The sequence below is a fragment of the Palaemon carinicauda genome, chromosome 2 (assembly GCF_036898095.1).
Source record: "Palaemon carinicauda isolate YSFRI2023 chromosome 2, ASM3689809v2, whole genome shotgun sequence".
Classification (NCBI taxonomy): domain Eukaryota; kingdom Metazoa; phylum Arthropoda; class Malacostraca; order Decapoda; family Palaemonidae; genus Palaemon; species Palaemon carinicauda.
In genome coordinates, this window is record NC_090726.1 from 203111154 (window position 1) to 203136656 (window position 25503).

Consider the following 25503-nt stretch of genomic DNA (forward strand, 5'->3'; position numbering starts at 1 on the left):
TATACATTACACATTTCTATTTTAGACTACAAGATAAATTACAAAATATAATTTGATTTCATATATTCTAAAAACTTCTAACTGGACATATGAATCAAGTTTAAAAACCCTTACTCAGTTTTGGTCAAGGCATCACAAAAATCAATTAATGCACGTGACAATGACCCACTATTAAATGCGGCAAGTTTAATTCTATAAGTTAATTGATTTTAGTATTCTATAAATACTGGATTGGAATTAAATTTACACGAGTTAATGAAATTCCTTTTTAATAGTATACTTATTTTCATGCAAATGTCCATATAAAAAAATTCAACAATGTATACTACAGGTATTATAGTCTTGTTGTGAATGACTGTTCAAAGAAATATTTCCAAATATCTAATATTCATAAATCAAGTTAGTTTAAAGAACTCATAATAGAAAACATACCTTGACCAGCAATAGGAGACATGGCTTCTCCAGCACCATCTAAACTATAACCTCTGACGATTTCTAGCTGTGAGACGATAGCAAACTTTTCGTAAGCTTTGCAAGATTTCTCTCTGAAAGGCTTGAACCCAGTGGTGCACCTACAGGTTCGTTGTTTATTAGATTTAGGGATGCAGATGTGGTCGCATCCTCCATTGTTAACTTTGCATGGACTATCTGAAGCTGAAATAACAATATACAAAATTGTAGATAACTCAAGATTATAAATATCCGGTATGTCCTAACCTACATCATCATACATACATACATATACCAGGGCACTTCCCCCAATTTTGGGGGGTAGCCGACATCAACAAAGAAACAAAAACAAAAAGGGGACCTCTACTCTCTACGTTCCTCCCAGCCTAACAAGGGACTCAACCGAGTTCAGCTGGTACTGCTAGGGTGTCACAGCCCACCCTCCCACATTATCCACCACAGATGAAGCTTCACAATGCTGAATCCCCTACTGCTGCTACATCATCATAAAATTTGTCAGATGTCCCCTTTTGTAAGGTTAGATAATTATGTTCAGTCATCAGTCATACTTGCTCTCCATAACTCTTAATAGGTTTATGTCTTCCTCTATTCTCTTTTTCTATGGGTTCCTAGCCCTTACTAAAGGTGTTTCTTCTTGTAACTTCCACATCTACTGCTTTTCTGATCAACTTTTCATCTCTCCAAACTATCAACAGTTCAAACTTGATGAGAATGTTTTTATGTTGAACAGGCTGACATAAGACTCTTTTTATAGTTTATTTATGGAAGATCTGCTTTAATGTAGCTACTGTTCTTAATATGTATGTTATCTTAATTGTTCACTACTCTTGTTGTTTAATTATTTCCTTATTTACTTTCCCCACTGGGCTATTTTTCCCTGTTGCAGTCCTTGGACTTATGGCAAACTGCTTTTCCAACTAGAGTTGTAGCTTAGCTAGTAATAATAATAATATTCTAAGGTTCCACATTTCTACTGAACAGAAGAGCACATGCATTACGAAACCATCGTGAGTGTTTGCTCTGTGTACAGATGAACCTTTTTCATTCACCAGTAGTCTAGTCTCTGCATTTCAAACATGCTGCAGGCACACACTTTCTTGCTGCTTTCTCAACCTTTTGTTTTACAGCCCAGTGTCCGTCGGTGGTAACAGAAATACTGTACGCAGTGTGCATTATAATTTTCTCTTTGTTTCCATTCGAATCAACATTAGCTTAATTCTACATGCCTTTTAAACATTTCCACACACACTTCTTAAATTCTATTTTAACACCAATCATTTGCAATCCTTAGAAGCTTCCTTCATGACTAAGATATAATAGTAAAGGGTTCAAATCTGATCCTTGCACTTTTTAAACTTTTCAGGTAGTTTTACCACTATACCAGCCCATTTGATTAACTACTTTCCTACCTGTCTTCACCCAAAGCTTGAAGACTTATTTTCTCTTCAACTACACTTTGTACATGCTGATGACCTATTGTAACCGTCCCTGCCTGGCGATTACCAGACTGGGGTTCGAGTCTCGCTCAAACTCGTTAGTTTTTTAGTGACTGCAACTTCATCATCCTAGTGAATTATCAGTAACCACGGCCTGACCCTCCCTGGTCCTAGCATGGGTGGAAAGGGGGCTTGAGCGATGATCATAAGTACATATGGTCAGTCTCTTGGGCATTATCCTGCTTGCTAGGCCAATGTCACTGTCTCTTGCCCCTGCCATTTATGAATGGAATTTAAACCTATGTTTCTCTCTCTATAACCTCATGTCATTGCTAAGACTTCTTCTGCTGCCTACTGTATCTCTTCTTTATGTAGTTTGCATGAACTAATTTTACATGTTATATTTACAGATACTTTTTGTTGATACTCCTGTCTAACACAATTTTAAGTGACTGTGGCCCTTGTTGTGCAGTATTTCTCAAACTTCTTACTCCTCCTCTTCTAATCTTCCTTTAAAAACACATGCATTGCTCTCTTATTCTAACATCATATCATTAATTATTCTTTCATTTAACTGGTCCACTTTTATTGCATCTTCTGCCCTTTTACTAAAGAACAATAAGACCACAAAATTTGACATTTTCGTGTCTCACTATTGAAGGGTTTTGAACTAACTCCCTTATCCCTTGCCTTCTGAAAACAGCAAATATAACTCCTTAAGTTATATTAGGTCAATGTTCTATAACTGCAAATTCTTTCCTTCATTTGGAGTTATGTTATATAACTATAAATACTGTTACTTTAGTCTTTCCTCAATGTTGTGGCAGACTGATGAGGGTCTATACAGAAACTCAACCTGGACAAAACTGACTTTATTCAAATCAGATAACAAGCTTATAACAAATGGTTGAGGGTAACAGTGGCATAAAGCTTTAACAATGTAAAACATGCGAAGGCAAGCATAAACAGGTTTTCTATTATTGGTGCGTGCAAGAGATATATATAGAGAGAGAGAGAGCAACAACATTACAGTGTATGAGCGTGCATGAAATACACATGCATTACAGTATTGAAATATTTGATAAAAGCATAACATTGGTGTAACCCATCCCACCTAAAATCTAAAGGTCTACAATTCAGTCCCCCTAAACCTCTGACAGTTACAGTTTTGGCTTAGGTCCCACCATCCCTGGATGGCTCCAGGAAGACGACCAGGATCTGGGATTGTCATAAAGTGTGCATCCATTACTTGCAAATCTAAAGGTTAAACTGGTGTATTGACCAACCTACTTCTCAAATGTCCTACCATGCATGACTATGTAATATGTCTTGGGTAGCAACGTAGTTATAAGTAGAACAGTAACCTCCAGACAACTACAAATCAAAGAGACCGTTACATCATTTCCGTGCCTCACCTTTTCGCATCACGAACACTTTCAATGCTTTGAGATCAACCTCATTTTCTAAAATGGCCACAGGTTTGTCGGCATTCGGAAGCTCAACGTATTCCACCTTCTCATACAAAGCGTCGAGGTAATAGAGTCCTGAAAAGAAAATATTTCTTTACTTCAAGAAATATCAAAGGAGTTGAAGCTTTATACTGTACCAGCCTTCGTTGCACTCCCGTGCAAATTTGTAAAACATAGTACGGAAGGTTCTCAACTTGCAAACTTCATTGGTTCCAAGAAACTTTTGTAAGTCGAATTTTGTTAAATTTTGGCCTAAGGTAGGCCTAACCTGAAACCCATGCCTATGATTTCCAGCTACAAAAGTCAACAAATAATTGGGTTTCATATGAAATAGATATCAGGTAATCACAAATGTCGTTTTGCTTACTGTATTAAATGATATAATAGCGTTTTATTACAATATTTCTTTATCTTATCTTTGTTATTTTCAGTTGGATTTGTGTTCGTATCTCCGACAATTTTATAAGTTGCGGACCTTCTGTAAAACTATATAATAAATCAACAGTATCTCATATATTGAAAGTCTAAACAAGAAACACTATACGACTTGATACCTTCAATTCTGCAATTAACCCTTTTACCCCCAAAGGACGTACTGGTATGTTTCACAAAACTCATCCCTTTACCCCCATGGACGTACCGGTACGTCCTTGCAAAAAACTGCTATTTACATTTTTTTTTGCATATTTTTGATAATTTTTTGAGAAATTTCAGGCATTTTCCAAGAGAATGAGACCAACCTGACCTCTCTATGGCAAAAAATAAGGCTGTTAGAGCAATTTAAAAAAAATATACGGCAAAATGTGCTTGAAAAAAAATAACCCCTGGGGGTTAAGGGTTGGAAAGTTCCAAATAGCCTGGGGGTAAAAGGGTTAAGAGACGAGTAAAAAAAAAATAAAAAGTAAAAAATCTCATAAGGTCTTGTTTTTTAACTAATATTCTAGGAACTCTGAACACAATACAGTGGAAATATAAGTACAAATATATATATACTTACTTTGTTTATGAATGGCTAAGGATATGGGCTTTGATATGTGATTCTTGCTGCTTAGAAGTGTCTTCACATTCTTACCGTTAACATCACTAGTCATAATCTGTTTAAAAGAATGGATAAAATATAATGTATCAATTTTCGGAGATACTTTTACACTTAAATATATGGAGCCTAAATAATTTCCTACCAAAATATTTTAAAGATTGTTATAATGTTCTTATTTAGCATGTAACAACCATGGTTTTGGGAAAGGTTAATATGCTAGAATTAGTATATATTACTGTAATTATATGAAAATAATGCCGTCATATAAAGTACAAAATGTTTTATCATTTGTTACTATTTTACGATAAATAGCTAGAGGTAAATATGAAGTTAAGTAAGTACACAGAGTAAAGCTTATACCATTTAGAAATATTACTTCTTATCAAATTTAAGATATTAAAAAGAATAGCGTATCTAATAAAAGCAGAAAATGCGTAAGAAAAGTTCATAACTAAAATGAGAAGATAAAAAGTAGAAAATATGAAATACTAAGATCAAAATTGATCATTATATGATTATTTTGGCACAATAATTTATAAGAATTTATAGGCTTGATCTGCTGGTGCTTATTGAAGAATTAGCTGCTTCATTTTCTTTAATGTTCAATAATTATGTCAGAAGTTTTAGGTGCTGTACGGATTTACTTAACCTGATAAAATGGGAATTATAGTGTTAAGTGCCTAAAATATAAAAAATAAAAAGAACCAACTGTATATATATTCTCTAATGAGGTAACGTAATTTTGATAACATAGTTTCAAATCAAGGCTATTTAGTGTACGGAAATAAAACAATCATATTTGGCTTTCACTGAAGACCATTCGCAACAAAACGTCCGGTTATTCATAGTACAATTATAAAAGGCAGGACAGCAACAGAGATAATATTCCTTGATTTGAGACAATGGGTGCCATTAAAAAATACTTGTCAAGTATAGTAAGACAAAGGAATGAATATCTTGAGGAAACCTGCTTGATTGGTAATACATCTATCTATCTATTTACCAAGGCACTTCCCCCAATTTGTGGGGAGGTAGCCGACATCCAACAAAAGAACAAAAGAGGACCTTTCCTCTCTCTGTTCCTCCCAGCCTGACGAGGGATTCAGCCGAGTTTGGCTGGTAATACGTATACAAAGATAACACTGATTTTCTTAAAAATTGAACTAACATAAAACATCACACAGGGTATGATAGTAACCAAGAATCGTTGCATAAATTTGCTTGCAAGCAGCTTTACAAATACAAAAGGTGTCTACTAATGTGTGGTTTTGATAACCATGAATGAATATTAGCTAATGGAACAATTTTAAGAACAGTAAATTACCTGTGCTCTCCCTAATTCACCATGCTGCATGTAAAACAATTGATAAATGGTTTAAATGAATGAATGTGCATAAAAATTCTTTAATTTATATTATTCATGTAAGGGCCATCATGAATGACTGAGGCAAGGGACACTGACATTGGCCTAGCAAGCAGGACAATGCCCTAGAGACTGACCATATATTTATATGATGAGCAGCCAAGCCCCCTCTCCACCTAAGCTAGGACAAAGCAGGGCCAGGCAATGGCTGCTGTTGACTCAGCAGATAGACCTATAGGCTCCCCAAACCCTCCCCCCCCCTCCTTAGCTCACAAGGATGGTGAGGTTGCAGCGACCAAAGAATCTAACGAGTTTGAGAGGGACTCAAAATCATATTAATCTAATTTATAAATCTCTTATTAAACTCATATTTATAGGAAAATCTAATTCATATGAATCACCGCTGATGTCTACCCTTACGACTAAAAAGGTACTATTTTCTTTCCTAGTGATTGACCTTCCTCTCTCGTGCAGTACTGGTTTCATACGTAGTAGGTTGGCCAGGGCACCAGCCACCATTGAGATAATACCGCTAGAGTTATTAGGTTCTTTGACTGGCCAGACAGTCCTACATTGGGTCCCTCTCTCCTGAGAGTGCATAGGGTCATAACAAAGATCCATACTGTATTTACTTCCATTCTTTTCAAGCATGATTTAGATACATTATCTATAATTTTTAAAATATCAGGGAGTACTGGTCTACTTTTCAGATGCTATACCTTTTGAGGGAAGATGTTGGGAACTTTACACTGATCTCCTTTCTTGTCCATTCATTCATCTATCTATTTATATACCAAGGCATTTCCCCCAATTTTGAGGGGTAGCCTGACGAGGGAATCAACCGAGTTTGGCTGGTACTGCTAGGGTGCCACAGCCCACTCTCCCAGGTTATTCATTCATAGCATGCAATAAATGTAGCCATCCATAGTTACCAACACCTGTACCTAACTGGCAAACTAATGTCTAACTTTAGTTGGAACTTATTCAAGCATCTTGCTTTTTATGAGTTTTCTCTCCTTTGCATAACCGTTAAAATACTTGACCCTTGGCATCCAACTCGCACTGAATCTTTCAGATGCTTGCAAACAACTCCGGGGCATTCAGCAACTCAGCCTCCCATCCAGATTGGGATTATTTTTTTTTACGATTGATTCTGTTGTAACATACTGTAACTTAGCCAATTCTTGGAAAAAAAATTCATACATTGCCTAATAACAATGATGATACACACAGTTTTCTAATCCCATACAATGTTTTGTTGAGAAGCTTCTATTAATTTGAGAAAATAAATATTTTAAAATTACAGGAGAAATCCTTGAAATCATTCACTTACCGTTGCTTCATTACTTGTTGACCAATACAGCTGTTGATTTTCGATATCAATAATAATGTGTTCCGGCCGATAATTTGTCAAGTTGTGAAGAACTACAGGATTTGATCCATCCATTTCAACTTTACCTACTTTAGACTGAACTCCAACGCCACCATCATCTAACCAATACAAGAATCTAGAAAACAAAAAAATAGTTACCTATTGCTTTCGCTAATCATATCTTCTCCTCTTATTATTATTATTATCATTACTAGCCAAGCTACAATCCTAGCTGGAAAAGCAAGAGGCTATGAGCCCAAGGGCTCCAACAGGGAAAAATAGCCTAGTGAGGAAAGGAAATAAATAAGAGAAAAAAATAACAAATTATTTTAAAAACAGTAACAATATCAAAACAGATATGTCATATATAAACTATAAGACTTATGTCAGTCTGTTCAACATAAAAACATTTGATTCACTATGATTCACTAAACAGATCTATGTCATCTGCAACCATGGATCAAAATTATACGGCTCTTATTTCAAGTACTGCAATAGAGATTTCATTTACAATAAAACATAATTCCTCTTCTATTAACTTACCCATTAATAGGGTCTAAACACAATGACTTGGGCCTTCCAACGCCAGTACTGTTGCCATTATTATCAAGGATAACACTCTGGTACTTGTTCTGTCCATCTAACTTGAGGACTTCAATATTGTTCGCCACACGGTTGCCAATGTACATGTTACTGCCAAGCCAATCCCATGCCATGGTATAAGGCGACCCAACAATGCCAAGATCAAAGTATGTGGTCTTATTTCCTCCACCAATATCCATAGTATAGATGGTACCCTGCAAAGTTGAAAGTCAGACAATTACATGCTCAAATAAAGCTATTGAAAATTTTTCATAAAGGTATCAAATGGAAAAAATTACAGACATCTGACTTCTAGCTATCATGACGTTTACAGAGCAAAAACTTCAATGAACTTACATTTTCACTATCTCTGACAAAGTTATCAAATGGAAAAAAAATTCCAGACACCTGACTTCTAGCTATCATGAAGTTTACAGAGCAAAAATGAACTTACATTTTCACTATCTTTGACAAAGGTTTCAAATGGGAAAAAATTCCAAAGACACCTGACTTTTAGCTATCATGAAGCTTACAGAGCAAAAATGTACTTACATTTTCACTATCTTTGACAATTGCTTCGATCCAAAATATTCGGTTATTCTGACGGTCATAATCCAACTGCAGTCCATTTTCCACACCAACAACTGGGGTAAGGAATCCTGCTGCTCCCTTTTCTCCAGGCTCCAGTGTCCAATCGACAATCTGAGCACCCTTCATTACCATCAAGTACGCGGTTTCCTCTGTAAATGAAGCTTTTAATAGTTTTGCGTGCCTTTATACTAACTTACTGTACATCTCAAAGTTCCCTTCATAAATACAATTCATTATTACTATTATTACCTACAAAGCTACAACCCTAGATGAAAAAGCAGGATGCTATATGCCTAAGGGCCCCAACAGGGAAAATAGCTCAGTGAGGAAATGAAATAAGGAAATATACAAGAGACGTTTAAAAATAATAACATTTAAATAAATCTTTCATATATAAACTATAAAAACTTCAAAATAACAAGAGGAAGAGAAGTAACATAAAATAGTGAGTCCAAGCGCACCCTCAAGCAAGAGAACTCTACTCCACGACAGTGGAAGGCCATGGCACAGGGGCTATGGCACTACCCAAGGCTAGAGAGCAATGGTTTGATTTTGGAGTGCCCTTCTTATGAGATGCTTACCATAGCTAAAGAGTCTCTTCTACTCTTACCAAAAGCAATGTATATTTATGAATATATTTCAAACTACTGTATTAGGTAAGCAGCTCTTCTAGGAGGACACTCCAAAATCAAACCACTGTTCTCTAGTCTTGGGTAGCGCAATAGCCTCTGTACCATGGCCTTCCACTGTCTTGGGTTAGGGTTCTCTTGCTTGAGGGTACACTCAGGCACACTATTCTACCTGATTTCTCTTCCTCTTGGTTTGTTAAAGTTTATATAGTTTATATAGGAGATATTTATTTTAATGTTGTTACTCTTCTTAAAATATTTTATTTTCATTTTTTTCCATTCCTCACTGGGCTATATCCCCTGTTGGAGCCCCTGGGCTTATAGCATCCTGCTTTTCCAACTAAAGGTGTAGCTTAGGAAGTAATAATAATAATAATAATAATACAGAAATTATTTTCATTTTATCTAAAAATAGTTAAATAAGAAATAATACAGAAATTATTTTCATTTTATCTAAAAATAGTTAAATAAGAAAACTCAGTTAACATACCTAGACTACATTTCCCACCCTCTTCTTTATATCCTGGGCGACATAAACATGTATATCCAGTAGGTTGTTTCAAAAGACACATGTGTTGACAAGGATTAGATGCACACGGATTGTCCTGGATAGTCTGTCAATGAAAAATACAATTAGTACCTAACTTAAAATTATCTATCTATATACCAAGGCACTTCCCCAATTTTGGGGGGTAGCCGACACCAACAATGAAACAAAACAAAAAGGGGACCTCTACTCTCTATGTTCCTTCAGCCTAATCAGGGACCCAACCGAGTTCAGCTGGTACTGCTAGGGTGCCACAGCCCAACCTCCCACATTTCCACCACAGATGAAGCTTCATAATGCTGACTCCCCTACTGCTGCTACCTCCGCGGTCATCTAAGGCCCCGGAGGAAGCAGCAGGGCCTACTGGAACTGCGTCACAATCGCTCGCCATTCATTCCTATTTCTAGCACGCTCTCTTGCCTCTCTCACATCTATCCTCCTATCACCCAGAGCTTTCTTCACACCATCCATCCACCCAAACCTTGGCCTTCCTCTTGTACTTCTCCCATCAACTCTTGCATTCATCACCTTCTTTAGCAGACAACCATTTTCCATTCTCTCAACATGGCCAAACCACCTCAACACATTCATATCCACTCTAGCCGCTAACTCATTTCTTACACCCGTTCTCTCCCTCACCACTTCGTTCCTAACCCTATCTACTCGAGATACACCAGCCATACTCCTCAGACACTTCATCTCGAACACATTCAATTTCTGTCTCTCCATCACTTTCATTCCCCACGACTCCGATCCATACATCACAGTTGGTACAACCACTTTCTCATATAGAACTCTCTTTACATTCATGCCCAACCCTCTATTTTTTACTACTCCCTTAACTGCCCCCAACACTTTGCAACCTTCATTCACTCTCTGACGTACATCTGCTTCCACTCCACCATTTGCTGCAACAATAGACCCCAAGTACTTAAACTGATCCACCTCCTCGAGTAACTCTCCATTCAACATGACATTCAACCTTGCACCACCTTCCCTTCTCGTACATCTCATAACCTTACTCTTACCCACATTAACTCTCAACTTCCTTCTCTCACACACCCTTCCAAATTCTGTCACTAGTCGGTCAAGCTTCTCCTCTGTGTCTGCTACCAGTACAGTATCATCCGCAAACAACAACTGATTTACCTCCCATTCATGGTCATTCTCGCCTACCAGTTTTAATCCTCGTCCAAGCACTCGAGCATTCACCTCTCTCACCACTCCATCAACATACAAGTTAAACAACCACGGCGACATCACACATCCCTGTCTCAGCCCCACTCTCACCGGAAACCAATCGCTTACTTCATTTCCTATTCTAACACATGCTTTACTACCTTTGTATAAACTTTTCACTGCTTGCAACAACCTTCCACCAACTCCATATAACCTCATCACATCCCACATTGCTTCCCTATCAACTCTATCATATGCTTTCTCCAGATCCATAAACGCAACATACACCTCCTTACCTTTTGCTAAATATTTCTCGCATATCTGCCTAACTGCAAAAATCTGATTCATACAACCCCTACCTCTTCTAAAACCACCCTGTACTTCCAAGATTGCATTCTCTGTTTTATCCTTAATCCTATTAATCAGTACTCTACCATACACTTTTCCAACTACACTCAACAAACTAATACCTCTTGAATTACAACACTCATGCACATCTCCCTTACCCTTATATAGTGGTACAATACATGCACAACTTAAAATTATATTATGTTAAATAATCATCTTTTTAACTTTTTTTTTTTCCCCCCAGGCTATTTGGAAATTTCCAACCCTTAACCCCCAGGGGTTATTTTTTTTCAAGCACATTTTGCAGAATATTTTTTTTTAAATTGCTCTAGCAGCCTTAATTTTCATCATAGAGTTCAGGTTGGTCTTATTCTCTTGGAAAATGCCTGAAGTTTCTCAAAAAATTATCAAAAATATGCATGAAATAATTTAAATAGCTTTTTTTTTGCAAGGACGTACCAGTACGTCCATGGGGGTAAAGGTTTGAGTTTTGTGAAACGTACCAGTACGTCCTTTGGGGGTAAAAGGGTTAAGACCAGTCAGGGTCATTTCTAAATTTGCATAGAATCTGCTCAAAGGATCGTTTTATTAAAGGAAGGGAGAAAGTTGAAGATGGATGGTGGGGAGGGAGTGAGGAGAGCTTGGGAGGAACCAGTTGGGGGTAGGGAAGAAGATTGCGAGGAAGGCAGAGAAGTAGATCCCGAGTTAAGGTGAAGGTTGATATGGAGAGGAAAAGGTTTGGTGGAAAAGGAAACATTTGAGAGAAGGCATTGGAGAGGCTGTATCAGGCAGCCGACCACTTTATGCAGGGATAACGGTGGGAAAGAGGAGGAGAAAGTTTTAGAAATGTTTTAGAAATCTAAAGTAAAAATATTTCAACAGCTGGAGGAAAGAGACCAAAATGAAAGCAAAGCAATGGGAGCTAGGGTCAAACAACTCAACAAATAAAGTACCCATAGGTGAGATATGTAAAATATATTGTAAGTGAACTATGGACTACAAACCTATAGATCGTACAAGTACTGTAATGCTATTTAGACTCTTTAGAAAGTCTTGAGGGCAGCACAACACACTGAGGCCCACAGCCTGGTTTAGATATTCCAAAGAAAATATAAAAAGTAGCTTACCTGAAGAACTCTATGGTGTACATGAATGCTCAGAGGCTGAGACACAAGATGTGAAACAACAGATTCATTATTTCCGTGGAATTTGTGAACCGAGAGTACTCTGTTCAGCTGCCGATCAGTCCAGTATACATAATCCTCAAATATTGACAATGAATGAGGATGAAGAAGGTAGTGGCTCTGAGATAAAACCTGAAAAATGGAACAAAAACTTTTAAAAATTTTAATAGGAAAATGATTATCTATCTACAATTTCTGCAAGTGAATTAATCAATTTTACTTCATTATTATTATTATTACTATTATTATTATTATTACTACTAGCTAAGCTACAACCCTAATTGGAAAAGCAAGATGCTATAAGCCCAGAGGCTTCAACAGGGAAAATAGCCCAGTGAGGAAAAGAAAAAAGGAAAATAGAATATTTTGAGATGAGTAACAACATTAAAATAAATATCTCCTATATAAACTATAAAAACTTTATCAAAACAAGAGGAAGAGAAATAAGATAGAATAGTGTGCTCGAGTGTACCCTCAAGCTAGAGAACTCTACGCCAGGACAGTGGAAGACCATGGTACAGAGGCTATGGCACTACCCAAGACTAGAGAACAATGGTTTGATTTTGGAGTGTCCTTCTCCTAGAAGAGGTGCCTACCATACCAGTATATGAATAAAGCAAAATTCTTATATTACAAATGATTTACGTCATGATCTCTGTCTTTTGTATCTTTATATTCCTTACAAATAATAGATCTGGCTAACTTGTGGCACTTCATACAATGTGGATACTACCGCAGCGATGTTAGCTTTCTCTACATTTGGCACTTACGCAATGCACTTGAAATGCTTAAAGAGCCTGGGATGTAAAACAATGCATTGTTACCCTCTTCACTACACATCAAAGCCAAAAACAGGAATGGTTATAGACTCAGAGTTGAATAAATCTATTCTCAATGGTGCTGGAAGCAGAGGCGGTGGTGCTATTACCAAAGGAATCAAGTAACAAATGAATCATAAAATATTGATGGACAAAACAAAAAACAAAAAACCTAAACTTTCTAACTGAATTACCAATGTTGATTTTACTAAGTATCACCACAGATAAATATTACCTTTTCTTTTGGAAAGGCTAAAGATTATAATCATAAGAAATATTTGTATATGTAAATTAACAAAAAAAAAATATAAAGTTTAATATTCTTACTTGCTGTCTATTGGTTCCATCATAATTGCAGAAGTCAATATAATCGAGCTTTGAATCGGCAAAATAAATCCTTTGCGTAGGAATATCTAAAGTTAATCCATTTGGCCAGAAAATTTTGGTATTGATGATAACAAGTCTCGTCTTTCCATCCAGACTGGATCGTTCAATTCTTGGGTTTTCGCCCCAGTCAGTCCAGAACATCCAGCGTGCACTGAAAAACAGACAAATTATTATTAAAAGGGAAGAGATTAACCAGCCTAATGTGTTAAGCTCAAGTATTACAGAGCTGGCCAAAAATACAAATTGATTAGTAGGGTTAGCCATGAACCAAAATATGAATTACTTGTTTTAAAAATTACTTCTTACGCCTATAATAAGCATGACATCAAACCTCTATGAACATTTCTTAATATAACTATCCTTGTCATTATCATAAGTTACATGCATTAGTTTATCAAAGCTACGACGCAATTGAAGCAATGGTAATGTATGTCGGACTGCTAAGTGGGGGAACAAAAAGGTTGGAATATCTGTAAAACAGGACAAAATAATATAGAAGTACAAAACAATACTGTATTGCAAACAACCTTTCATACCACGCTAACTCTGTACTTAGAATTAGCTGATTTCATATTATGGAAAAGGTTAATCTTAAGCAACAGATTCCTTCTGAAGCAAATAGAGGATAAAAAAAAATACAATTACAAATATCCTTAATTAAAAAGAAATAGGGTCCAAGACATGAGTAAAATCCCTAATTCTTAAACTTACCCTTCTAATGGATCTACAGCAAGGCCTCTTGGTTGTGATATGTTCTTGTTAATGAGAATCATGCGATCAGAACCATCCCTCTTTGCGACTTCTAGAGCTTTCAGTCGAGAATCAACCCAGTAAATGTTGCCCGTGATCCAGTCGTATGCCAGTCCTTCAACAAGGTCAAGTCCATTGCTTATCAACTGCAAAGAAAGAAACCATAAATAAATCTATCTATAATTACCAAGGCACTACTCCCAATTTTGGGGGGTTAGCCGACATCAAATATATGAACAAACGGGGACCTTTCCTCTCTCCGCTCCTCCCAGCCTGACGAGGGATTCAACCGAGTTTGGCTGGTATTGCTAGGGTGCCACAGCCCACCCACCCCCGTTATCCCCCACAGATAAAGTTTCATACGCTGAATTCCCTATTGCTGCTACCTCCGCGGTCATAAATAAAGAAATAAATAAATGAGAATGCGTAAAGAATAGGCCAAATTATTGGGTATAGTACACCTGTATTAGAATCAGTATTAAATAAATAGTTTGTGAGTTGAATACCACAAATTTATATCAGTCTGTTATGTAAATGTATGACAGGGAATGTACGTGATTGAAAGTGCGTCTTCAGTGTAATCCTCAATGAGTAAGTGGTTGGTGTACATTCCTATAATGTATATAAAGTAAAATGTATGGTATAGTATAAAAAATAAAAACGTTAAAAAATCTATAATACATCATATACAGAAATGGTACTGTACCCCTTGATAAATTTCATCCTAATACAATAAAATAATCCCAATGAATATGAGTAATGCAGTCTCTAACACAGGAAAAAATATTTATCTTTCCAATACATAAACAGGTTAAGCTACACACTGTTCCTTAGGTTGACTTCAAGTGCCTAACATAAAACCTTAAATAGTTCTGTCCTAGTACTGTATTCATGTTAACCAAGGGAGTTTACAAAATTGAAACCACTCAAAGTATGTAATTCATTTCTGGGCACATTTCAAAAAAAGGCCATAATCTTTTGGGCCAACGGGGAGTTTACTAAACTGAAACCACTCGAAGTATGTAGTTCATTTCTGGGCCCATTCCAGTAAAAGGCCATAATCTTTTGGGCCAACAATAACTACACCATCAATCAAATCACGGATATCAAAGAAGGCTAGAACTTCTTAAACTGTCCTCTCCAGAATGGTGTTAATAGAGAGTTCAGTCTATGCAAACATTCAAACTGCTCACAGGTATCAAATAACGTAGAATACAGGTATCTATTTAAAGGTATTAACACTAGCCAATGTATGACTTCCAGTACTAAATATAACATCTCTTAAGAAAGACAATCAGCTGAGTTTGTTATCAATACAACTTGATCTTGATAAGTGACTGACACAGTATGTGTGTTGAAAGTGATATCAAATGGCAGAAAAAATCATTATGATAAAAATGTAATTACAAAAACCATTTACTATCAAAACTATAAGCAAAAAAAAATGACATCCAACTTACAACTTCTGCACTGCCGCCCTTTTCCAATTTAACGATTTGTTTCACTTTCATATCGGACCAAAACAGTGTTCCATTATTCATATCTGAAGCGGTTGCTACTACATTATCAACTACGACTGGGACCCTCTCCAAGTTGCGTTGATGCAAGTCCGAGATCAAAATACTGCGTCTGTTACTTATCACCAAAAAGGCTTCGGTGTAATCTGAAATTAAAATTTATACAGTGTATGAGTGTATATGATTATAGCTCTGATGTTGAAACTATAAAAATAAAATATTTCATATTGCAAAAATAATAAACCATAAGATTCCTTCACTATTAATGATTTAAAGATATAGTTTAATACTAGCTAGGATATAATTCTAGTTGGAAAAAACAAGACTCTTAGCCCAAGGGCTCCAACAGGGAAAAATAGCTCAGTAAGGAAAGGAAACAATGAAATAAAAAGATTACAAGAGAAGAATAAACAATCAAAATAAAATATTTCAAGAACAGTAAACATATTAAAGTATATCTTTCATAAATAAATTATAAATACTTTAAAAAAAAAAAAAAAAAAAAGAGGAAGAGAAATAAGATAGAACAGCAAGCCTGAGTGTACTCTCCAGCATATAATACAGTTCTTGTAAAGAAAACAATGTATTAACTCATTCTGCACCATTATTATTACTATTACTTGCCAAGCTACAACCCCAGTTGGAAAACCAGAATGCTATAAGCCCGAGGGCTTCAAAAAGGAAAATAGCCCAGTTAGGATAGGAAATAAGGAAACTACAACAGAAGAAATTAACAATTAAAATAAAATATTTTAAGAACAGTAACAACATTAAAATATTTCATATATAAACTATAAAAACATAATAAAAAAAAAGCAAGAGTAAGAGAAACAAGACAGCAGTGTGTGCCCGAGTGTACCCTCAAGCAAGAGAACTCTATCCCAAGACAGTGAAAGACCATGGTACAGAGGCTATGGCACTATCCACGACTAGAGAATAATGGTTTGATTTTGCAGTGTCCTTCTCCTAGAAGAGCTGCTGACCATGGCTAAAGTCTCTTCTACCCTTACCAAGAGGAAAGTGGCCAATGAACAATTACAGAGCAGTAGTTAACCCCTTGGGTGAAGAAGAATTGTTTGGTAATTCCAGTGTTGTCAGGTGTATGAGGACTGAGGAGAATAAGTAAAAAATAGGCCAGACTATTCACTGTGTGTATGTGTAGGCAAAGGGAAAATTAACCGTAACCAGAGAGAGGGATCCAATGTAGTACTGTTTGGCCAGTCAAAAGACCCCATACCTCTCTAGTGGTAGTATTTCAACAAGACAGCAGTGTGTACCCAAGTGTACCCTCAAGCAAGAGAACTCTAACACAAACAGTGAAAGACTATGGTACAGAGGCTATGGCATTATCCACGACTAGAGATCAATGGTTTGATTTTGGAGTGTCCTTCTCCTAGAAGAGCTGCTTAACATATACAAGTTATACTGGGTAAATATACAAAAACTGAATGAAAGAACTTACTCAAGGCCTTGCAGCTTGCTTTATTTGGGCTTAGTACGTAACCCGCTTGGCAAGAGCATTCATATGATCCTTTAAGATTACGACAATCTTGAGAACAAATGCCGGGAGGGTCGCATTCATTGATGTCTTCGCAGTCCGTTTCACTTCCCTTCATCAGCTGTTCACCCTTCTTGCAGGTACATTCTCGACCCTGGCAAGAAAGAAATTGGGTAAAAATATCATCAGTAAATTAATACATCATTATAATACACAAGCTGATATTTGGAATTTTTCTCTAAAATGTAAAATATATTAAAATGTCCAACATATATTTACATTTCAAATGAATAAACTCTGATTTTTTAATTTAACTCCTTAACTTGACAACATAAGGCCATTACATTTTCTTCATTTACTTTTCAAATTAATAAACTGATTTTCAAAAGTAACTCTTTAACTTGACAACTTGAGGACATTAAATTTTCTTTATTTACATTTTCAAAAGCAAGACAATTATTGATATCACTAAACTCCAGAAACATTGAAATTAGAAAAATTCATTACAACTGTACTTACATTTGGAGTCTGCATACAATCTACAGAACACTGTACACCGGCAGATTTGCAGTCATCTTCCAAGCATCCAGGGCCTTCATCAGCGCCATTGGGACAATCTTTGACATTATCGCAAACTTTAGTTTTGTTAATGCAAGTCTCTTCTACTCCCTCACACTGCCACATCTCAGAACCACATCTGTAAATCATAGTACTGTAATTATAACACCGACTACATGCATATGTCTAGGTTCTGTACGCTACAACTATACTTATTAGCGGAGAACCCCTTTGATTATTTTGAAATGTCCCACACACACATTTAAAGGTCGCTCATGAATGGCCGAGGCAAGGGACAGTGACAATGCCCTAGAAACTGACCATATATCCATACCACACACACATTTAAAGGTTGCTCATGAATGGCAGAGGCAAGGGACAGTGACAATGTCCTAGAAACTGACCATATATCCATACCACACACACATTTAAAGGTCGCTCATAAATGGCAGAGGCAAGGGACAGTGACAATGCCCTAGAAACTGACCATATATCCATATGATCAGTGGCCAAGCAATGGGTGCTGATGGCTCAGCAGGTAGCTATATAGGCTCCCCCAAACCCACCATCCTTAGCTCACAAGGATGCTGGTGAGGTTGCCGACACTACAAGAAACAATCGAGTTTGAGCTGGACTCTATCTCCTGTCCAGCAGAAGGCCAGGCATGGACGTAGACGAGGTTGCTGAGAAATACCTTATCCAATTACTATAGAACTTCTACCCTTCAAGTTTACCACTAATTGAAATGCAACATTTATATCCTTATCTTTTAATGTAAAGAAAGTCCTTAACTTAAAAGCTTAATATGTTCCAAGAAGACATTTGCGAGTCTAACTTTGTTAAACTTTGGGCTACAGTAGGCTTCATCTTGTTTACTGCATTAAATTATACAACATTATTTTATTAAAGTATTTCTGATCATATCTTTGTTATTTTCAGTTGAGGATCTTTATTGCAATTAGTTAATCTACTTCTTCAATAGATCAATTAATCAATAAAAGAGTAAACATAATTTACCTGAAAGCTTTCTTCCCACAATCAGGATTGCTTTCATCCGAGTTATCTCCGCAATCATCTTCCCCATCACAAACCCACGAATGGAAGATGCAACGAGCATTACTGCAACGGAAGTAATTATTGCCACACGTAACCTGAAAATGAAAAAAAAAAGTTAGCATAAGGTTGGAAAGATAAATAAAAAAAAAAAAAAAAAAAAAGTTCAACATAAAGTTACATTAAAGTTGTTAATCTGTTTCAGTAATTATTAAGTTAGTAGATTTGAAGTGGGTTATTGATGATGCTACTTGGGCTATTATGCACACACATATATATGTACACATCAGAATCCAAGAGAATTGTATAATGTTGAAAATATCAAGAGTGGAATATAGGAAAGAGGATTACAAATCACTGTAGGCAAAGCAGAGCAAAAGCAAAGTATATCGTGATCAGTAAAGAAGCAAATAAAAAAGTTCATTCAGTTAAGTAGTCTTGTGAGACATGGGAGATAGTCAGGACTATTACAAACATAAACAAACGGATTTTGACGTGGGAAAAATCTATTTTTGGGTGAGATAGCCATGTCGTCCTGATGGAAGTTCCTTTCGGCAGCTTCCTACTGTATAATATTTCTGTGAGTGATATTACAAGAGAATACCGTCAGGTATCACGGGGTTCTAACCCCCGGAACGACTAAGTCCGTTTGGGGTGCATATATCTATGGTTATCTACTGATACGTCCCTGATTATACACGATATCTTAGTTGTTCTGGGGGTTAGAACCCCGTGATACCTGACTGTATTATCTTGTAATATCACTCACAGAAATATTATACAGTAGGAAGCTGCCGGAAGGAACTTCCATCAGGACGACATGGCTTGAGCCAAAAAAAGAGATTTATGAAGCCCAAATTGCACAATTTATTATGAAGTGGAGACCAAGTAGAGACAGAAGGGTAAATCTTAGAAGTGCAACATTACTATTACCTTAGGGACACAAAGCAATTAACTGTATTGAAAGATCAATGAAAAAAGAGGATCAATAGAATTGGATTAAAGGAAAATAACTAATACAAAATATTCTATTTGTAGATAAAACAAAGACCAATAATGAATGAATGGGGATCCACAACTTAACTTCTGACAAGGATATTGAGTTTTTGAAAATACGTAGCTGATGAAGTGGCAGAGAAAAGTGATGCCTAGTTGCTCAAAAATAAACTGTATTCACAAATAATATATTGAGATGGTATGGACATGTGATGAGAAAAGATGAAGGGCTGCAAGTCAGAAATGCCATATGTAAAACAGGAGTTAGATAAAGACATGTAAATGGCATATATGAGACCTAAACCAGATGGATATTATGAGGGCATGTACATGCAGAGGAGATTGAAGAAAAATTCTTGCCTAACCCTGAGACGGTAATTGATGTGGTACAGAAGTTAATCATTTCAATAAAATAACATACAAATTGAATAAAAAAAAACCTAATTTCATATATCTACATTTTGACCAGGCATTGAGATTACTAACCTCTCCACAACTATCGGGCTCATCTGAAGAATCTTCACAGTCTGGTGTTCCATCACATTTCCAGCTTTTTGGAATACAAGTGCCCGAGACTCCACACCTAAACTGATTTTCTTCATTACACTGATGAGGTCCAATGGTAGGGCACCCATATTCATCCGAGGAGTCTTCACAATCGGGAATGCCATCACATTTGTAAGATTCGTGTATACACTGCTTTTGATTATTGCACTTGAACTGGGCTCCTGTGCATGCAATGGGAGGACATCCTTCCTCATCCTTATTATCATAGCAGTCATTATCATCATCACATACCCAAGCCTGTGGTATACATGCCCCTGTACTTGGGCACGTAAACTGATAGTAAGAACACGTTTTATTGGCGCAAAAGTCTCCTTCATCTGAACTATCACCACAATCATTCTCAGAGTCACATTTCCAATTCATGGGTATGCATCTTCCATTATCACATTGGAAATAGGAAGTTTCACATGTAATATTCAAACAACCTGTTTCATCAGAAAAGTCTCCACAGTCATTATCCGAATCACATTTAAAGGTGTTGGGAATACAACGTCCTGAATGGCATTGAAATTCGTCTCCGTGGCAGGTCGCTTTAGTGCAGTTCTGTTCTTCGTCCGAGTTATCGAGGCAATCGTCATCTCCGTCACAGACCCAAGTCTTCTGAATGCATCTGCCATTAGAACACGTGAAGTCCCACGGGGCACACGAAGGATCCGTGGACTCGGCATCTGGATCTTCGTGACAAGTCTTCCCATCTTCAGGATTTAGCTTCTCACCTACAGGGCATCCACACATGGCTACTAAACCACCGGTGGTATTGCTAGGAACTGGGAAGCAAAACTTTTCACAGTGGGTTTTACCTTGGCAAGGATGATCCCTGACAGTATACTGTGCTCTTTCGCTATAGATTCTTATACCATATAACCGATTACTCTCTGCCACTTGAGCAACGACTTTTTCTTGAGAACCATCAGTCTTATTCATTCTCAAGATAGCATCACGACGCCAATCGGTCACATACAACCAATCTGAAAAATTTGGGATGCAAAATATGAATTTCACGATGATAATTTCTCTTACACAAATTATACATTAAATACACTGAAAACCATTTTGTGAATCATTAATGAACTAACAAATCCTGAAGATAGACACATTGTGTTTCTAAGAAAATTTAATATAAAGTACTGTACTTGAATACTGTGCTATTCTATCCTAAGTACCCTACTTCATATTCAAATGACAAAATTATCTTACTATATATCATATTTAAATTGCAATACATCCTTGAACATGAAAACTTATTTCAGTTACAGCATGAATCTTGTTTATCTTTTCGAGTTCAATAAATCTTACCGTCAAATATTACGAGTGAAAATGGATGGCGGATGCTCTGCGAACTTATGGTCTGAACATCTGTACCGTCCAAGTTTGCATGTTGCACGTGGTCCAACAAAGCATCGCACCAGTATATACGATCTGTATCGTAATCCACCGAGAGTCCGTTGGGCCATCCTAACAACACACTTTTAAATATCATTCTATTGGTGCCATCAAGAAAAACTCTACTGATGTTTGCTGGACGGTCCCATTCAGAGAAGAAAACATACCTGAAGATGTGAAAAACAATTAACAAATGTACATGCATATGCAAAAAAAAAAATTCTAAAAAAAGAATAGCAAATTAAACAGCGTGCTGTATATTGATCCTATTCAGAAAAAAAAAATGAATGTATACATGAAAAACAATTAACATACTTGTATACATGTAAAACAGTTAAAAAAAATTATAGAAAATTAAACAATGTACGGTTTATAACATTATTGCAGCTTGAAATACTGTTGTACAAAAATATTCTGTTTAAATTATTACAAAGTTATACCTCAACTAATTTTCCATGAAGTCACACAAAACAAAGAAACCTAAAATATAATTACCCTTTGTTAGGATGTACTACTATCGCTCTCGGACGTTTCAGATCGCTGAGAAGAACTTTTCTAAATTCTGGATTTTCTGTATGTAGGACATTAAGGGTTCCTTTACGGCTGTCTATGTAGTACAGGTTCTTGGATATCCAATCCAATGCTAAACCTTCTACACCTTCATTCTGCGATGCCAATAAGGTTTGACGACCTTCGTGGGAGATAAAGAAAATTACTGTCAAACCTAGAAAATATCTTTAGTTTCATTCTTCAAGATGTTCAACCATGCAGCGAAGATTTCCTGTTGAACTGGCAGACTTAAGTGTCTTTTCATAGATTATATATGAGAGGTGTTTTAACATTGTTAATGATCATAAGATATTTCATATTCATTATTTACTACTTTTCATATAATTCATCAATTTACTACCTTTCTTCATTGGGCTATATTTCCAATAATTAAAATAATAAAAATAATGTCAATTTAGCTTTCTTGAAAGTTTCAAAAAAATAAATCAAGCAATGAACTTCTTCCTATAACTGAGAAAACATACTCACCAGTGCCTGTTCTCTTGACGCGGTATATGACATCCAGACTAACGTCAGAATAATATATGTAGTTATTACGGGCATCAAAGTCAAGGCCAACAAATCTTCCGCTTTTAGAAACGATTGGATTGATGGCATCGTTGAAATTCTCAGATACTGGATCTAAAACTTGACCCTTGATAAATTTTTGTTGAGAGTACATCAAGAAGTCTGACACCACTACGGATATGAAGAGAAGAAAAGATAAGATATTAATTCCAGCTAACAATAACATATTGAACAATGGTATTGAAAATTTCCATATTCAAAATACCTGTACGGTATTTGTTTACAGGACGCTCTCCATATACTGCCAAATTATGCAAAGCTATCGTTTTCCTCTATTACTTTTTCATAATTTAAAACAATTCGCCACGTGAGATACAAGTTGAAATTATAAACTATAGAATTGTAAAAAAAAACTAGCCTGACTTCCTAACTAAACGACCTGGAACTGACATCGTCAACACAGTTAACTGAACACAACTTCGTGATGCCATCGTACATTTTATATATATTCAAAATATGTACTAAATAAAAACTGGAGTAATTACTCAAGTGTCCATAAAATACACAATTCACAAATAGTGACACATTTGAGTAATTACACCATTTTTTATTTAGTATATATTTTGAATATATGTCAAATATACGATGGCATAAACTTCTGTTTGGTTAACTCATGTTGACGATGTCAGTTCCAGGTAGTTTAGTAAGGAAACCAGGCTAGTTTTTTTATAATTCTATAGTTTTATTTAATTTTATCTTGTTTCCCGTGTGTTAAATTGTTTTATATTATGAAAAAAATAAGAGGAAACCAATAGCTTTGCATAATTTGTTAGTATATGGAGAACGTGGTCTTGTAAATAAATATCCAAAATACTATTCAAAGCAAGGTTGAGTGTGATCAATATCACATAATAGAGCAAAAATTTCATGTGTAATATATCTCAATCTTACTTGAACATTTCTTTTGGTCGGGGTTCAGCTTGTACCCAATATCACATGCACAACGATAGCCAAGACGAGTTGATCCAGCCGTAACTATACACATCTGATCGCAGCCTCCTTTATTAGTTCCACATGGATTAGGAACTGAAAGGGAATTAACATAACTGAATTAATATACAGTAATTGAGACTGTTAGATACATAACAGGTCACCAATGTTTTATACAAACATTTTTTTATTAATTTACAGGACTATCATCATCATCTCCAATGCTTATTGACACAAAGGGCCTCTGTTAGATTTGGCTAGTAGTCTTTATCTGGAGCTTTTAATTCAATCCTTCTCCATTCGTCATCTCCTACTTCACGCTTCACAGTCTCCACCCATGTAGGCCTGGGTCTTCTAACTCTTCTAATGCCTTATGGAGTCCACTAAAAAGTTTGAAATAATCGGCCATTCATAAATCACATAACATTCACCTTGGTAAAAATGACAAATTGGCAGGTTGTACTTTTCCCTAATACAAATCTTCCGTTACTTATATATGAATATATCATTTAGAAAAGATGGAGGGTAGCCAATTAGACTTTTGATGTGAGGTTGCAACCCTATCCAGAGCCTGGGTAGCCATCCGTACATATACTCACTGAGTGGTGAACTAGTCACCTCTTCTATTTGGCTTGTAGAGAGCGAATGTCTCCTCTTTCTCCTACTCAAGGTTGCCATTAGGAACCATATACAGTATAAATTGACAGAAGCTGAGAAAATATACATATTTCTTCTGCTTGGGAAGTGTAAGTAACTCCACCGAAGCCTATAGTCTCTAAGTAACAATGGTGGGTTTTAGGTACCACAGACAACTAGGAAAAGCTGTGAATGTGTGCTACCCTGCTAAAGAACACCTCCCAACACCCTATTCTCATATACTATATAACTAAAAAAGAACTGCGTATCTTTACTTTGACATGGAAAATACAAACACAATAGTATTCATAGTTATAAACACCAAATAGACGAAATTTTTTTTAGTTATATAACAGCAAATGCAGGAGCACCTTCACGGCCATGAAAATCCATTTATATAAGAGTATGTCTCTTTATCAAATTCTCCACCATCATATAAATATAAAAGCTGCCTTGTATCCAGTATCTAGTTTTCTGTTGAGATTCATTACATATGTAATAATGTTTGCTAGAAGAAGTTTCTTCAAAGAGAGCCTGATTGAAAAGACTGATAGTGTTATGCTGATAAATTTTAAAGTTCTTCAGTAATAATAGCTTTTGTCTTTTTAATCAAGGCAGATTCACTCTTATAGAAATGTGAATAACTCCTGTATTTATATCTATCTACCATGGCACTTTCCTCAATTTTGGGAGGTAGCAAACATAAAAAAATAAAATAGGGGGATTTTACTTCTTAGGACGGGAGCCGCATGGGTTTGATTGTGTCTGTATTCTTAATACTATACAGTATTCTTGTAATATTAAAGGGTAATACGTTGCATTTGTAGTATAAAATCAATTATTACCACAACCTTGAGAGAAATACAGTGCTCTACATTTACACATAAAATATGTAAGTACAGTTAATCTATAAAAAAATATATATATGAATTCAAAATAAACAATGAATAGTTATGTAACGATATTTACTGGGCGGCTGCATCAACGAATGAACTGCTTTGATGGCTTTCGGATCTTGAGTTTTGTTGGAATTACGATAAACTGGGTGAATCGATGATTTTCC

The 25503-nt window shown here is 36.1% G+C and overlaps 1 protein-coding gene across 1 annotated transcript in view; it reads right to left on the reverse strand.

The window, feature by feature from the left end:
• The window catches only part of mgl (megalin), a 65347-nt gene that overhangs the window by 32857 nt on the left and 6987 nt on the right, over positions 1 to 25503 (reverse strand). Inside the window, exons 10-29 of the mRNA XM_068361412.1 lie at positions 25410 to 25503; positions 23766 to 23900; positions 22776 to 22985; positions 22233 to 22428; positions 21651 to 21904; positions 20274 to 21322; positions 18756 to 18889; positions 17700 to 17877; positions 17145 to 17334; positions 15626 to 15828; positions 14127 to 14311; positions 13356 to 13566; positions 12154 to 12342; positions 9443 to 9566; positions 8285 to 8472; positions 7694 to 7947; positions 7112 to 7286; positions 4374 to 4470; positions 3323 to 3451; positions 433 to 654 (exon numbers count right to left, since the gene is read on the reverse strand). The exon at positions 25410 to 25503 is cut by the window's right edge and continues 104 nt beyond it. Coding sequence (XP_068217513.1) covers positions 433 to 654; positions 3323 to 3451; positions 4374 to 4470; positions 7112 to 7286; positions 7694 to 7947; positions 8285 to 8472; positions 9443 to 9566; positions 12154 to 12342; positions 13356 to 13566; positions 14127 to 14311; positions 15626 to 15828; positions 17145 to 17334; positions 17700 to 17877; positions 18756 to 18889; positions 20274 to 21322; positions 21651 to 21904; positions 22233 to 22428; positions 22776 to 22985; positions 23766 to 23900; positions 25410 to 25503 — 4417 coding nt within the window. The remainder of the gene's footprint in view (positions 1 to 432; positions 655 to 3322; positions 3452 to 4373; positions 4471 to 7111; positions 7287 to 7693; positions 7948 to 8284; positions 8473 to 9442; positions 9567 to 12153; positions 12343 to 13355; positions 13567 to 14126; positions 14312 to 15625; positions 15829 to 17144; positions 17335 to 17699; positions 17878 to 18755; positions 18890 to 20273; positions 21323 to 21650; positions 21905 to 22232; positions 22429 to 22775; positions 22986 to 23765; positions 23901 to 25409) is intronic.